General features: G+C 33.5%; 1 protein-coding gene across 1 annotated transcript; it reads right to left on the bottom strand.

Moving 5' to 3' along the window:
* Window positions 1-1085: 1085 nt before the first annotated feature.
* LOC147079199 (uncharacterized) lies at window positions 1086-7645 on the bottom strand. Its single transcript, XM_085954099.1, has 4 exons — window positions 7570-7645; window positions 5643-5885; window positions 3018-3278; window positions 1086-1353 (listed from the first exon to the last, which is right to left on the bottom strand). Exons 1-4 carry the CDS (start codon window positions 7618-7620, stop codon window positions 1210-1212), a joined length of 699 nt encoding a protein of 232 aa, XP_085810225.1. The 5' UTR covers window positions 7621-7645; the 3' UTR covers window positions 1086-1209.
* Window positions 7646-17846: the final 10201 nt, after the last annotated feature.

Below are 17846 nucleotides of genomic sequence, written 5' to 3'. Positions count from 1 at the left end.
GGCCGAAAGCAGTGTTGTGTATAGAATAGATGCGCTGGTGTACAATACAGTACATATTGCCTTAATTTTGGATATTACTAAAATCTTTTAAATTATTGTCTAGATTTTCGACTACATATTCATGTGAGAAGACTTTTTTGGCCATAAAAACTAAACAGAGAAACCGAAGTCAATGCAGCGCATCGTCTTTCCGGCACAGGGTTGCCAGTCGTCCCGTCCCTATTTGAGCGGGATTGTCTCGAGATCAACAGACAAATCCCGAGTCACGCATTGCCTCTGAAAATCCCTATCTAATCCTAATCCCTAAAAATTGAATATGTACAAAAATGTACATATATAGTTGAAAAGGCTCGCTTATTTCTTGTAGACAGCCTTGCGTACCACCTTTTATGAATAAAATTTGAAACTGTCAGCGAGATGACAATTGTAATGACTTTAAAAAAAATTATCAAGCAAAAATGGCAAACATATTTTAAAACAAGCTAAAAACTCGGAAAAATACTTTATAAAAACTGTTACGATTGTATACACTCTTTCAATTACATCAAAATGTAATTCCTGTAATTGTATCTAATCAATATATATTTTTAATAACTGTGATTCCTGCGGATTATTATGTGACTATTTTTTATTTTAATTAAAATAACATGTTTTTTTCTTAATTTCTTTCATAATTATTTAACTTTTTTATCGTTTCAAATAATGAATGTCCCGTTCTGTAATTTTGGAAATCTGCCAACCCTGCTCCGGAACAACACTGAAGCCACAATCAACTACTATTCTAACTAAGATGCAGCAGCAGATTTCGCACTATAATTAAAAAAATATTTACATATCGGATTGGGTTTATTTCTGTTAGGGATTCAGCGCATCTATAATAGTGCCACTACTTGGATACTTTCCTACCCTAGATAGCTTCCGAAGGCAGTCATGTGTATAGAATAGATGCGCTGGTGGTTGAACCAATTTCATAAACGTCGTAGGTAGAGTATATTTCAACATCGTTGGTTTCACTATACATTTGCGATAGTTAATCGGTAATATTGAAGTAATTTACCGTAGTGACATAGTATAATTAAACAATGTTATAAATAATTATTTTATTACGAGGTATGCTCTGATTTATTAAAAATGCTTTTGAAACATGTGTACAAAAAAGTCAGATAAGTTTTCGTTTTACATGAATTATTTTTTCATTAATACAAAAGCTTATCCCCACCAAGCCTTCCATTCACATGTGGTAAAGTCTTTAAAGATTTCCGTTCCTTTTTCCGTTATCGCTGTAGTAACACAAGCTGGAATTGTTGTTTGGCAATTCACAAAATAGACAACGATGTAGCCTCCTTCAGTTATCTGGAAGATAAAACATCTACTATAAGACAGATTAAGAATATTTACGGCAGCTATCTACTTGACAAAATCAAAAATACACTACCTATAACGATGTGCTATTTAAAACAGCGATTTCCAAATTTAAAAAAATTGGAACAATGGAGATCAAAATTACAAAAAAAATCTGCGCCACAGTCACAAACAAAGATCTATTTACTAAATCTATACATTTGGATGCGTTGCTAATGCACTTTTCACATTACATATTTTAGAAGATCTCGATTTTACGAAGTTCGCGTGGATACAGAATCCATTTGAAGATGAACAAGATGATGAATTTGGATTGACAACTGTTGCAAAGGAACATTTGGTAGAAATATCAATACTTTAGGTTTAGTGAAACAAATATTTCAGAATGAAAGCCTAGTTCAATTTTGGTTGAATGAAGAATAATATAATACTTTTGTCAAGCAAAGCAATTCGTAACATCATATTTATGCGAATCGGGATTTTCTGTATTAGCTGCAATCAATGACAATGAATTCAAATATCGAGATCGTTTAGTAGTAGACACCTAGATTGGATACTTATTATACTTTGTGCTAATAAACCAGCACATTCATTGCATTAAAAACAAATTATTTAAAAAAAAATGAATATATTATATTAAAACCTTGTTATTATTTTGTCAATTACGTATATTTTGTTTTTTTTTTGTATTACTTAAGGTGAAGCCTTAACTGAGCCCTATTTAAAGAGGCACCTAGCGGAAAAATACGAAGCTTTAAATTTGAGACATTTTTTTGATAATTTACAATTACTGTATTAATTAATAAATATGTATCTGAAAACATTAAAAAGATTTTTTTAAATTTAAGTCAAAGATAAACCTACAATTTAAGAAAAATGTAATAAAATGTGATTTTTGTTTACGTCAGCATCTTATTACATGTAATGTTATGGTCATATTTATTAATAAAATTTAGTTTATTAAGTTTTCAATTTCATTCATAACTTTTAACGCGCGTACATAAGTACACACCCCGATTTTTCTATCTACACATTTGACCGAAATGTTTTTCTATTATAAAAGGATAATCATCAACAATAATTACCTAATAATAAACTGAAAGTGAAACGAACAGTCATTTTGTCGTATACCTATTTGAGTATGTATGTATGGGTATGAGTTACCAGCTCTTGTACGTCGGGCTACAAGGGCCATTTTTATTGTTTTTAGATAAGTAAGTACCTTCTAGTTTTTATAACCAGCTTCGACTGGGATTTTCCTTAGCTTTTGTGTATTTCTACTGTTTCACATTGCAACCCTTCTAAGATTGTAGATAATAATAATATGCAAACCCGTACTCTTTAGGAGCATATCTCCTTTCATATAGTGAGCCAGATAAAACAAAAATGTCAAGGATAAATCGTGTCAAACTACAAACGAAAAAAATAGATTATCCAAGCTTTTCTTTGCGTGTGTTATCACACCAGCAAATTCAATTCAAAAACTGGCGATCTTGATTACCTACTGCGCGTAAAACGTTTCAATACCAAACATTTTTATACTAAAGCATAAAAAGTCAGAAGAATAAGAAAGCGGTACTATATTAAAGTTGAGAGTAGGTATATAAGTTTAAAAAAAATGAAACAATATAAACATAATTTATAATATTACTCACCAGAAACACAATACGTTTAGTTTGGCCGATTACGGTGGCGACAGCATTCGCTGCGAACGATATTTTACATAAAGTTCCACTTGGTTTTCCACATTCAAATTCAAGATTTTCGTCATATTTGGCTAATGCATCCTTGATCGCTGCAATAATCTCCTTAAGTTCATTGATAATTTCACTGGCTCTCCTGAGTTTTATCATGACGCAATCGCTTGCGATCCCCGGCCCCGATACCACCAGGACATAGATATCACCCACACATTTCTGATTAAAAAAGATAAAATGTAGTGTGAATTCATGAAATAAATGTTTGTGACTACCGGGCGGCAACATTAGGCCATCCGCTGAATACTCAAAAAAGACGAGACTGAAACTCCAGTATCTAGTTAATGTATTTCAATGGCGGCTCGCTGACGGCAAGACTGGAATCTCTCAGTTTCAAGACGTCCGCGACCGAAACCGAAGAGACTCGAAATGTTAGTCTCCCGGTCTCTCAGTTTCTAGTCACCCATAAAACAGTGGTACCAATATCAGTAGATTCGATGAAAATTATATTTTCTTACCAAAATTGGTAGCAGTGAACTGAACTAAACAAGCAATATCAAGTCAAGACGTCAAAAGTTAAAGATGGGGGAACCGATTTTTAATTTAAAATATGTGGCAGATGTTGAGAAATACTCCTACCTGTATAATTACAGGCTGCCAGAATATTCCCGTAAAGATATTACGGAAAAAGCTTAGAATGAAGTAGTAAAGACAATGGGTTTGACAGTTTGAGGTTAAGAGATTATTAGGTTTCAGTAGCCCCATTTGCGAAGCATCAGTCACTGGCCAGTTTATGAATTCTATCAGCAACCAGTTTGTCGGATTTTAGTTTCTATTTCTACAACCGTAGGGTGGGGGCAATGGGTTCAGCGTTAAGCTAATGGCTAACAATCATTTCTCGTAAACATCTGTTAAAATAACCCTCACTTTGTATGGGGACATATGCTAATATGTTATCTGTTACCATGATAAAAGTTTTTTCTTTTAAAAAAATAATAGGTTAATAGCATTCCGCACGTTTCAAAACTTTGAGTTGGTTTCTCAGCTAACTAAACAAAGAAATAAACCAGAAAGCCCGCGTTTTTTAAAAACCGATTTTGAAAATAAAGAGTAACCTAAAACTCTTTTGAAAAATACTACAGACCGTATAAATACAGAGTAGTTATTTATTTTTCATTTGTTAATTAATTTATCGATCTGTCTGCCTGTCTATTTATTATTTATTATTATTATTATTAGAAAAGAGTACCTACATATTATGAGTTATAACATTACTGTTATTTGCTAATTCATCATAAAACATAAAATACAATACAAAATTATAAATAGTCATGAAATGAATAAAAATACTTAATTACTAATAACAACCAACATAAAACTCGAATGAATAAGAGAAACATATGTTTTATTTTTATAGTGTAAAACTTGTCGAGAAGTTTATCTGGGATCACAAAATCACTATAGAAAAAAATATATAAGATTCACAATTTTGCCAAATAGACAGCGACCATACTGTGGATCCAACTTATGGTCCTATTCCTAACCAATTTATCCCATCTATGTGACAAGGGTCATCGAGTTCAAGAGCAAGTTGTGATAAATAAATATATTTAATATAGCTGATGTGAACCTCTTCGATAGACCACTCTTAATGTCTGGCTATATTTTCAATTCGCAGAAGTGATTTTGGTGATAACATAAGTGCGCATTTTTCGTTACTGCCCCGTGCGCTAAAATACCTTGCTACGCCCATATTTGCTACTGTTGCGAGAAACACAATGCACTCTCTATTTTTGTCGTGACAGAGTTTAGACGATTGTCGTTCTAAAGATGGGTTTATAATCCGAAATAGGTCTGAACATAATTGCAGATATAACTCAAATATTGTAGAATTAATGAAAACTTTGTTTTTAAAATCATTATAATAAAATTATACCACATAAATGCTCACTTAATTAATAAAACCAACTTTATGTAAAAACATTCAAAATTTAAATAATCAAATGTACCACAATTATCACAGAAATGGTATAATACGTTTGATATTTATATATGTTATTAAATTCTCGTTATGGAGCATCGTCAAAACCTGCAGCTACTGAAGAAAGGTTGTTGATGATGATATCGAATATAAAATACGAAATTTACTAAATGTACTACCCACCCACTAGTTAAGATTCTTAATATCAATGATGTCGAACCAGTGTTGGTTTCCGAAGGTGCCTTTGAACCAAATATGATATATTTAAATATTTCCTGCTATTTTCTTTAGAAATTTAGTAAGCATAGTTTTTATATTTTTTCAAATAATTTTGGTTAACACTGCGCAGCCATCATTTTGTTGATTTTTTTTTATTTAGCAGAAAAACGGCCTCTACGCGTCCTCCCGTGGTCCTCGTTGTCGGCAGAACGCTTTCGCGAATTATTTAAAAATATTTATTTCTTCGTGAGTCAGGGTTGTAAATTAGCGTGGTAGAATACTACGATTTTTATATCTTATAGATTTTTGATGGATAATTTGGACATTTTACAGGTAAAGGTAGATTTGGTATAAGTAAGTATGTATATAAAATTGTGTCTCACCTTCGGGCATGTTTCTGCAGAATCCCTTGTATAATGTGCATCGGCAATCACCTTGTCCATCTTTGTTTCAATCTCGTGACAAACATTTTTGGCAGTATCTTCAGCGATTATTATGAATGCTTTCGCCCTATCGTCTATTGCTTTACGGAGTTCTTCAATAGAAGCCTCAGCCTTTAGCAATGCACTTTTTGCTATATCCACAAATTTTGCGACTGTTTCTTCATAAACGTCGGCATTATTTTGCTGCAAAAAATGACATTGATTATCTGATAAAGCAACAATGTTTACTATACGAATAGTAAAGTATTATTTATTCATTAAATAGGCACTTTTGGTTTTTAAGAAAAAAAACTTTCGAATGGATGCATTCTAATGTAGTTATTAAATATGTCGTATTCTCTGGTTCGGCGGAGAATAGTTATTGCGGATGAGATACGGTAGTAGTTGTTCGTGATGATGGAGGAAGCGAGATTTTATTTACTCTTTCAAATAACTACAATGGTACAATCTGACTTTAACGGATACTAGTAATAGAGTGAGATGTCCAATTGATTTTGACCTGCTATTTATACATATTTACCCAATTAAACAATATTTTGAAATTATTATGAAATAAGTAACATTAATTCGTAATGTTATGACATTGCAGATCCGCTATCATAAGAGTGCGAAATGTTATTATATGTAGGTAGGTACTGACTGATTGTACATGGAAAATGAATATTTAATCGAAATCTACATATGACTATGACATATTATTTATATTGATAGTAATTATCTAACATAGTTAATAAACTAAAAAAGCCTATAAGGCGATTTTGATGCCCACATTCTGACAGTGTGGAACCAGAAACTAAAACATGTTTTAGGTGATTTTGATAGTAACGTGTTTAACTTTATAATCATTTTATTTTATTGAAAAATTAATTTTGTAAGGTGAATACACCATTTGTATTAGAGGCACCTAGCGAAAATCTTAAAAGTATGAATTTATCAAAAATGTTTTCTGTACGTTATAGAAAACTTAATAAACTTAATTGTATTAATGTACATGACCACAAAATAATATAAGAATAAGATGGGATCCTTTAACGAATTCACATTTTGTAATATTTTTAATATCACAATATTGGTTTATCTTTGACTTTATTTATTTTTCTTTTTAATGTTTATATATACGCCCAGCGGCAATGTGTCGGCTAATAGTAGCGTAGGTCCAGGGTTTGAATTTCGGGTCTGAGAAATTCACTTGTTGTTTTTAAATGTGCCTTTTAATTCAGAGTATAGACCTATTAGGTTGAGTAAGTTGCTAAAATACATTTATTGTTTAAAATAATAATCGATTAATACGTCTTCCACACCGTGGAGGCCCATATGAACCTCTTATGATCGAAAATAGTGATAATAGTACCTAATATAATTGTATTTTAATGATAACATAATTATAATATCAAATCAACAATAAAATGAACGCCTTCAACGAAGGCACCCTTTATAACAGTTTTTTTTATATAAAATAATCCTTTGAATATTAGGTAGTTACTCATTGATCATTTCAAACACTTCAAAGTAAATGATCAATAAAATGTATACGATCGCATCTTCCTTATTTTTGTCGCTAGGTATCCGTAATAGCACTATGCTTCCCCATAATGAGAACTGGTATTTATAATTATAATTTTATAATTAGTGGAATGCAAAATTAAAATAGGTAATTGAAAGCCAACGACTCTTCAAGAACAAAAACATCTTTACTTGAACAATGTTTTCCAACCGCGTCGGAATACCTATACCCATTTGTAGCAGAACTCGAAGAGTTTGTATACAATTTTCATTTATTTACCGACTCGATGTACATTGATCAAGATTACTCATGACAGTCGCTTGCCATAAGAACATAATATTATTGGTATATTTTTTTCCTCACCTGGACAAAAATGGCCGCTAGAAAGAAGAAGATGAGTGTTTTAGTGAACATGTTGGCAGCCAAAATAAATGTGAAGAAAATTTTGTTTGTTTCTGAGAGTATTTATGAATCGTTTATTTACTTTTCCATATATGACAGTCGTATTACCTCAGATGGATTAAATTCATTTAATGGTAATAACACACTTTATGATACGATCAAATATTGATACAAGATATCCGCCTTCACATTTTCAGCCGACAGACGTAGGAGGAAAATTTAAAAGCACACGGAATAAAGGAAATTAATTTTAACATTTTTAATTATGTATACTCTTGTCTTCCAACTCTTAACGCAGGTTTGATGTGATATTCTTGTGGAGGAGTTCACAAACTTTTTCGTCAAAGGAACAATTTTGAAATCAAAAATATTTGGCGGGCCGCCTTTTCTTTTGTAAATATTTTCTGTTTTTTAAAAACATAAGGCAGAAAAATAAAAAAAATATTTCATTGTATAAACTTATATTTTTAACTATACATATTAAATATACATTATGGTTACTCTTATTAATATCTTCTTCTTCTTCTTTGCCCATATCCGCCCCTTAATTGGAGCACATGGACACCACGCGGCGCCTCCAAGAATCCCTGTCGCTCGCCAGTCTTCTTGCTTCGTTCCAGGTCAAACTAGCATCCCGTAGCTCCACCGTATACACTCTGTAGATTTTATTTAGCGGCCTTCCAGGATGCCGGAATCCGGTCGGCTTGAAGAACAGGCAAGCCAGGTTACAGTTCTGTTCTGGCATCCGCAGCACGTGGCCGAGCCAGGTCCAACGTCGCCTCTTCACTTTCAGCGTGATAAGAGGCTGCTTGGTAGTTCTCTTATCTCCTCGTTGCTCATAAAGTCATACACCGCACACTCAGTATTCGTCGCAAACATCTGTTTTCGAAGCTCAGTATACGGTTGCTCTGAGCCTTCGTAAGGTGCCATGATTCGCTACCGTAAAGCAGCACCGTCAAAATGCAAGCGTCGAATAGGCGGCATTTGGTTTTGATCGAGTACAATCGTGAGTCCCAGACATTTCGCATCGAGTTGAATGTTGCTCCAGCCATTCCCATTCGGATAGCAAGCTCTTTCTGCAAAATGCCATCTCCCGTGATGTGTACCCCCAGGTACTTGAAGCTGTCAACGCTCTCGATGTTTTGTCCATCGCTAATCAGAGGGAAATCTGGATCAGGACAAGTACTATTGCACAAGACGTTGGTTTTCTTCGCGTTGATTTTCAAACCATCGTGAGAGGAGTTGTTATGCAACCTGTCGATTGTCTCTTGAATGCCCTCGAATATGCCCTAGTAATAATATACTTAGTAAAAATAATATTTAAATTAAAAACTGATGCTTTATTTGGTGAAATATTTTTTTGAACATTGATTTTTGTAAAGACTCAAACTTGTTTGCTCGATTATACCCAATTATACTATTATAACTGATGTGGTTTGTATCATAGTGTATTTTTATGTTATAAACTTTCATAACGGATAATATATTTTGTTTGCAAATGAGACATAAAACAATGTTATTTTGTTCGATTATAAAATATGTATAGTAGACTCCATTTTTCTTGAAATTTTTACTTTCCTGTGTTCGACACCTTTTATCTATTTTAGTTTTAAGGTTATATTTTTCAACAGAACCGGTAAAATTTGACTGATAACAACACAACAACTATGGCAGCGGCGCGCCCTTAACTGCGCCTGCGCCGAACCCCTCTCACTTCGCAAATTCCGCATACAAAAAATATTTATGTCTGTCTAATAATATATGTCTGACAATTCATTCTTGCCAGAGGATATTTAATTTCAAATGTAATTTTTAATATAGGATATGAAAAATAAAAATTACTTTTTAATTACACTAGAGTCTAATGAGTCTAGTGACTAGTCTATATGTATGCCAAAGGTATGCATAATTAACAATAACCTATCTGTCTCTGGCGTAGGTAAACTTGCCTGCGAAAGAGTTTGACGTTTTTGATGCGCAATCGCATAAATAGAACACCAACGCTGCATCCCTCCCATGCACGTTGCACTTAATCACGTATAGAATAAATTTTGCTCATACGCTTCTTAATAACCCTTTCACTCATGAAAATCACGTGAAATACACCAGCTTTATCTAAATAGATAGGTACCTACCAATCTATATTGCTATTCAAATCGAAGCGTTCTTTAGCTATGAATATTGTTACCCCATGTTGATTTTATTGTGATATTATTGTTAGGTAAATAGTATTATTGAGCGCATCCACAATAAAATTGACAGGTGGCAGTGCCACCTGATAATATGTAATAATAAGATTAACGAATTCATATTTTATGTTTTTTTTTTAAATTATAAGGTTATTTTTACATATTTTCTTTTCCTTGTTTTTGGAGACGTATTTATTGATTAATTGAAACACTTTATAATGTAAGTAAATTATCAATAAATTGTTTCAAATTGCAAGTTTGATATTTGCCTGCTAGTGCTACTCGTATATTGTGTTTCTGGTAGGTTCATCGTAATAAACAATACGGAAAGAAATAAAATGACTAAACAACGCTGTAATATTAAATATGTTTACGTGTAGAAAAAAACATCTCTCTAGAATTATTTCATAGAATTTATCTCAGCCAAAAAAAATGTAAATATAACTATTGACGACATACAATTCATTGACATAGTACCTACCTACGTTTTGACAATAATCCCCTGTTTAGGACCAGATTATTCTAACTCCAATTTTATGTCTTTGTGTTTTTTTTTATTTATTTACCATTCTAACTCCATATAAATGAAATAATATTACAGAATAACTTAGGTACGAGTACCTAAAACCGAAATAAAGGCATTTAATTTTTATTTTAACTCCATTAAGTAATGCTTTTAAATTTAAAGTTCTTGGATTATATAATTATACACATTTATAATTTTATAAAAATCGATGTTTTTTAAAATAAATATAAAAAATATTAAAACTATGAATTAGTCAAAAATCTGCACGAGATAATAACGTAACTCATGACATAAATATGTAACAAATTCACATATTTTTACAATTATTGTAAGTTTCTCTCAGACTTAAAAAAATCTTTTAAATGTTTTCAGATACATATTTATTAATTAATACAGTTGAAATTGAAAATTATCAAAAAAATGTCTCGAATTGCAAGCTTCATATTTTTTCGCTAGGTGCCTCTGCTGGTATAAGGATCCCCCCTAAGCGTTGGTCTATCGCGTCGCGAGTCCCAGGTTCGAATCCTGGGTCTGGCAAGTGGCAAAAGTACACAATATATTGATTTGTGATCAATATGTGTAGAGTGAGAGTATGGACCTAATAGGTTGAGCAAGTGCTGACATCCATTTTTCGTAAAAAAAAAAAATCGGTTATTACAAAACCTCCACCCTGTGGAGGCCCATATGATCCTATTAGGATCGGACATGGTCGGAAAGAAATCAGCTATTGATGAACAGATGAAGCAGATTCAAACCCACCTTAATCACGGGGTCGAAAGCGACCACTGCGAATTTCCAACTGGAAAAAGTCCTAAAGGAAGAAACTCAGGAAGTCAGGAGAAGAATTTATATAAGGTTGAAAAAGTTAATATGCCGAAGAAAAAACGGATCTCCAAAAAAGATTGTATCGAGAAATGCACTCGAAGTCACGTTATTCATAAGTACAAGAGCGTCAATAATAAATACGTGGCTAGTGCCCAAACGTTTGTTACAATTAAGTTAATGGGTAATATTGTCACCTGTCTACTTTAATTGATCACAGAGCAGATTGACACCTGATTGACGAAATTTGAAGAATCTCAGTTTATACGTAAATATAAGATATACTTCACATGAATCATATACGGATCGATTGTTTAGAGACTAAAGCATTCACACGGAAAGAGAAAGATGTGAGTTCGGGTCTTACTCGATCCAACTTCTATTTTAGTTTTTTTTTCTAATTTGTATGTTTCTCAGGTTTTTCAAAAGTATGTTATTTCCATAATAAGGAATTATCATTCGAAAAATCTTGTGTATATTGAATAAAATAAATAAATATTAGTTAAGTACCTGAAAATATTTTAAGCTTTGTTTTTTAAAATAATAATGTATGTTTCACAAATAAAAATATATAATTACGTCAGAATAACATTGTTTTTGTTCCATTCTCATTTTGGTAGATTTTTAGAAACAAAATATGGAGTTACAATAAAGAATTTGATTAATGTCATTGATTAGATTAGACGTTCGCCTAATCCCATTTATCATTAAAAGTATAATTTATTAAATTATATTCAATACAGTTTTGTATATTCAAGTATTTTAGGATACTGTATAATATTATTTTTATGTTTTGTAAAAAATCTGTACCTACGATTGCGGCAATGTTCACATTGTTTTATTATAATGAATCTTTGATTTATCTCAGAAACTTAAAAATGTGAGTTAGAATAATCTGGTTCTAAACAGGCGATATCTAATAAGTACAAAATGTTTATCACTTTAGATAATCTTAAGGTTTAATTACACCAGCAGACGCGCAGATCCAACAAGATCCAATGATCAACACCGAACGTCGTGAGCAATTGTCATTACTTATTTTATTACACTATAAGCGATTAGGTACACGCAACGATTTGATCGTGTTGACCATTGCGTATGATTGGTTTACAGTAAACGTAGTGTTGCTATTATTAAAAATATAGGTTTAGCAAAACCTATTTCTTCGTTGGATTGGGGGCTACTACAGTTTTCCCTCATTTTTTTTACGTCAAAATTCAGCTGTGAGAGCTAATTGTATGGTCTGTATGTTTTTTACATCTGTAATGTCGTTAAAGATCCTATTTTTTAAATTATTTTTCGAATACGACGATTTTTTCATGATGTTCCACACTCTCTAGTGTTCAATTCAACGAGGAGTGTGTCCTCAGCGCTAGTGCACGCAGTTCTTTAAATTTTTGCCATATTAAGATAGTAAGGATAGTTAGTGCTGAGCAGAAAAATGTTAATGGTTGAATATTGGTGAACACTGAATAGTACGAATAACTACGGCGACGTGACTCGCAAAGCGGACGGTGACTTCGGAGGTTTTCGTACGTTCTGGCAATCTTCGATAGGATTGTTGGTGAATCGTGTCCAAAAATAGGAATTGTTCCAATTCGTTCACGACTCCAGGGAACGACTCAAAAGTGACTATTCACGATCGAGGGCGATCGTGGCATACAGTCGGGACAGACGGAAGGCCTGAGAATCTGCCAATGTAATTTAAACTTTACAGTCTTTACAGTATACCAATGCCATAGGGTTAGATATGGAAAACGAGCTATATAATGCGAGATAGCTAGCGGGTATGGTAGTAACTACGGTTTACTTACAAGATACAAAAATATATGATTGAGTATTTTAAATACTAAAGTGGGGTGGGTGACAAGCGGGGAGCAATTTAGGTTTATAAAAACTATCATGATTTAAATGATGAATAATTGTAATTTTCCAGGTACCTACAGTTGTTTCTAAATTACGTGTCTGTTTCAAAAGTATTACGAAGGTTTTATCGAGTTATTCCCATATAATAATTATTATGATCGTGAAAATATGTTTTTCTTTTGAATTGAAACACTTTTGTAAACGTGTTTATATTATTTTTATTTGCACAGATGCCGAATATCCTTAATTAAATACAGTTGGATATATAGACTGTCTTTAAGAAATACGGAAATTTATAATACATGGAAAAAAAATGTTATATAACTAAGCTGGGATAACCACTGCCAAGGTTTAAAAATGAAATAGGAACGAAAAAATACATCATCATTGTCTCTAAAAATGGGTGATTCAAACCAGCCACCCATGGGTTCAGAAGCAGACAATCTGTCTCTCGTCCATTGCTTGCCTTAGAAAAGAGGTGAAATAAAATTAATGATTTTGATTTTGATGAAATCAGGGACGACTTCGATGATTAATAATCGGTACCTTTTTGTAGTATTTAGTATTTCTGTATAGGGCTTCGAACCGGAACTGAACCGAAAACCGGAACCGAACCGGAAAAAATATCGGTTTTTTCGTTTCGGTACAAGTTCAAACACGGGCGTTAACATATTGGCGCAACACGTCTTACGTATTGGATCTTAAACCTTGGACTCTTAGACTCTTGGGTCACTTACTAGTCACTACCATCCACTCGGAGCAAAACCGAAAACAGGAAAAACCGTTGCTTTTTTCGAAAGGAAAACCGGAACCAAACCGATATATATATGAAATCAAAATATAATTAATATTAAATTCTACAGGTTTTTTAAAAAAAGGTTTGTCGATAGCTATTTCGGTTGTAACACCATTATCAAGACTATTCAGATAGGCCGCTTGCCCTTGCTTAAATACTACACGTGTATAGATAGAGACAGAATACATTATCTTACTCGTTCTAGCAATATTATGAATTTGTACACTTATTACTAATTGTAATATTTTTAATACTTTGAAAAACCTAAGTGGGTTTTTTTAATGGATATCAAAATTTATCAATATCACAGTGTTCGAGATTGACATTATTAATCAATTAAAATATTATTAGTATAATTGTATTATTCTTATGTTTAAATTATATTTTATAGTGGCGACGAATGCATTACCAAATTTTCATTAATTATGTGATTACTTTTGGATAATTCGCGATTAATTTCCAACTGTTCGAGTAAATTCAATTTTAGACCTCAATTGAATTTACTCGAACAGTTGGAAATTAATCGCGAATTATCCAAAAGTAATCACATAATTAATGAAAATTTGGTAATGCATCGTCGCTACTATTAAATATAATTTAAACACAGGAATAATACAATTATACTAATAATATTTTAATTGATTAATAATGTCAATCTCGAACACTGTAATTTTGATAAATTTTGATATCCATTAAAAAAAACCCACTTAGGGTTTTCAAAGTATTAATAATATTACAATTAATAATAAGTGTACAAATTCATAATATTGCTGGAACGAGTAAGAGAATGTATTCTGTCTATATCTATACACGTGTAGTATTTAAGCAAGGGCAAGCGGCCTATCTGAATAATCTTGATAATGGTGTTACAACTGAAATAGCTATCGACAAACCTTTTTTTTAAAAACCTGTAGAATTTAATATTAATTATATTTTCATTTGCAAGTATATGCTCCGACACAGAGCTATCCTGATGAAAAAGTGGAAGAGTTTTACGAGGAAATAACATCCTTGAAAAATAAAAGTAAATGCCACTTCAACATCATAATGGGAGATTTCAATGCACGTATTGGATCATACCAAAGAGATGACGTAGCGGTCGGACATTTCGGACATGGCTCAAGGGATGGTAGAGGGGACATGCTTGTGGGGTTTGCTGAAACTAACAATCTTCACATAATGAATTCCTTTTTTCAACATAAACCTACACGTAAATGGACGTGGAGAAGCCCGTCAGGAAGGACCAGTGAAATCGATTACATCCTCACTGACAGAAAATATACATTTTTAAACTGTAAGGTGATCAATCAGTTTAACACCGGCAGTGATCACCGGATGGTGAGATGTAAGATAAGATTGAACGTCAAATCAGAAAGATCCAAACTGCAGAAGACGTCAAATGCTCGCGTATACCTGCAGAACAATACTGAATTCCAAAATGAACTCAAAAATGCACTATCGGCTTTCTTAGATGAGAACGAAACCGTTTCCCTATCCAACGCGGAGGATATAACGAATATTATTCTACAATGTGCAGAAAAAACAGGCGTAAAAAGCTCAGAAGTTACACCTTCCACTAAGCTTTCGAAGGCAACAATTCATAACGAATCTTATGGAGCAGAGAAGGAAAACCAAGAGCGATAGACAGGCACAAAACGATATGGAGTTTTCATCACTTTGCAAAACCCTCCGAAGGAAGATAAGAGAAGACCTTCGTAAATTCAATGTAAACCTCATACAAGCAATTGTGAAAGCAGGCAGAAGTTTAAACAAAAACAAGCAATGCTTGTCGATAGGAAAACGTCAAATCACAGCACTAAAAGCAAAAGATGGTTCTATCGTCAGAAATTGGGAACACTTGTTAAGCCGAGTTGAAGAGTTCTACAGCGATCTCTACAGTGATGACACTGACAATATGACTATAGACTTAGATCTTCAGAGAAATGGAAACTCGGAAGACCATACTCACAAAATCACATCCTGGGAAGTAACCCATGCTTTAAATTACATGAAAAGTGGGAAAGCCCCCGGGGAAGACGGTTTAACGATAGATATCCTCAAAAAAGCGGGAAAGGATGCAAATGAAGTACTTGCACAATTGTTCACAGCCTGCATATGCAAAGAGGATGTCCCAGAGGTATAGAAAAATGCCAGCATTGTCATTCTTCACAAAAAAGGTGACAGAGAAGACCTAGCAAATTATCGTCCAATAAGTCTACTCCCTATTCTCTACAAGACGTTCACAAAAATTCTCACAAACCGTCTGCAAAATGTACTAGACGAGAACCAACCGAGAGAACAAGCCGGATTTAGAGGAGGATACAGTACTATGGACCATATCCAAGTCGTCAGAGAAAGCATAGAGCGGTACCAGGAATACAAACTGCCACTATGCATGGGTTTATAGACTATGACAAGGCGTTTGATTCGATAAAGAAATGTTCAATACTCGACGCACTCAGAAAACAAGGAATCCCTGGGCGCTATATAAATATTTTCAATAATATATACAGTAGCGCAACAGCATCTGTAAATCTCCATAAACCATCGCGCAGATTGCCTATCAGCAAAGGAGTCCTACAAGGTGATACAATCTCACCTAAACTATTTACAGCTACCCTTGAAGACTTATTCAGGCAACTTGGCTGGAATGACAAAGGGATCCCCATAAATGGAGAATACCTGAGTCATCTGCGCTTTGCCGATGACATAGTAATTTTCTCGCAAGACTCAGAAGGCCTCCAAAGCAAAATGCAGGAACTCGCTGAAGTAAGCAACAAAGTAGGTTTGAAAATAAATGTAACAAAAACGAAAGTCATGTTCAACTGCTTTGCAGGCCAAAAAGAGATCCTCATCAATAGCACTCGGCTCGAACAGGTGAAAAGCTACATCTATCTGGGACAAAAAGTGTCTATTGATGGATGTATATTTGATGAAATTGTTCGCAGAGTAAAGCTAGGCTGGAGTGCATTTGGCTGCCTGAATAATATCTTCAAAAGTGACCTTCCACTGTGCCTAAAGCGCAAAGTGTTCAACCAGTGTGTGCTTCCCGTGATGACATATGCGTGTGAAACATGGACCCTAAGTAAAAGAGAGATCCAGAAACTTAGAGTAGCACAACGTGGTATGGAGAGGTGCATGCTGGGCATAACGCGAAAGGACAAAAAGAGGAATGAGTGGATAAGGAAGCAGACAAGGGTTTGTGATGTAATAGAGTTTATTAAAAGCCTTAAATGGAGATGGGCTCGACACATAGCTCGAAGAAGAGACAATCGTTGGACAAATCTAGTCATCCAGTGGTATCCAAGAAGTACAAAACGTCCACAAGGTAGACCTAGAGGCCGCTGGATCGATGAAATGATAAAGTTCTGCGGAAGTACGTGGCAACGCAATGCACAGGACCGAGAGAAGTGGAAGCAACTTGAAGAGGCCTTCATCCAGCACTGGATAGATTCAGACTGATGATGATGATGATATTTTCATTTCTTGTAAAATGGAATTCTACCAAGTAAATGCTAACTCAATTAACGATATATATATATATTTTACTTGAACCGAAACGGATAAAAATAACGGTTCGAAGTCATGTTTCTTTATATTACAGTAGAACCTCGATTATCCGGATTCATTTGGGACAAAAATAGTCCGGATCATCGACAATACGATTATCCTAAAATATAAAAGAAATCATAAAAAACTTCTCAAAAAAATAGATTTCAATTTTCCACCGTACGTAGTTTAAGATCTCATATAAATCAATAAAGAGCTTTTACTCAGGTCTTCTTAAATCGTTAAAATTATACATATCACCATAAATTGACATTTGTTGTCCGAAATATACCTATTTGTTGACTCGCGCACTATCATTGGTGAGATTCGCTTTGGTTCAGCAAAGCATTCCCACCATAATAATATACTCCATTGAACATGATAGTGAATAAGCACATTGCTGTTGCTGTGTTTACCATTCAAAAATATCGTTAGACTTTTATTTTCCGATACCTTACCATTTACTGATACCTACATTACTGATTAATCA

This window comes from Rhyacophila brunnea, unplaced genomic scaffold, assembly GCF_057557595.1.
Source record: "Rhyacophila brunnea isolate RB1 unplaced genomic scaffold, BYU_Rbru_1.0 scaffold_10, whole genome shotgun sequence".
Lineage (NCBI taxonomy): Eukaryota > Metazoa > Arthropoda > Insecta > Trichoptera > Rhyacophilidae > Rhyacophila > Rhyacophila brunnea.
This window is presented reverse-complemented; position numbering and strand designations above follow the sequence as displayed.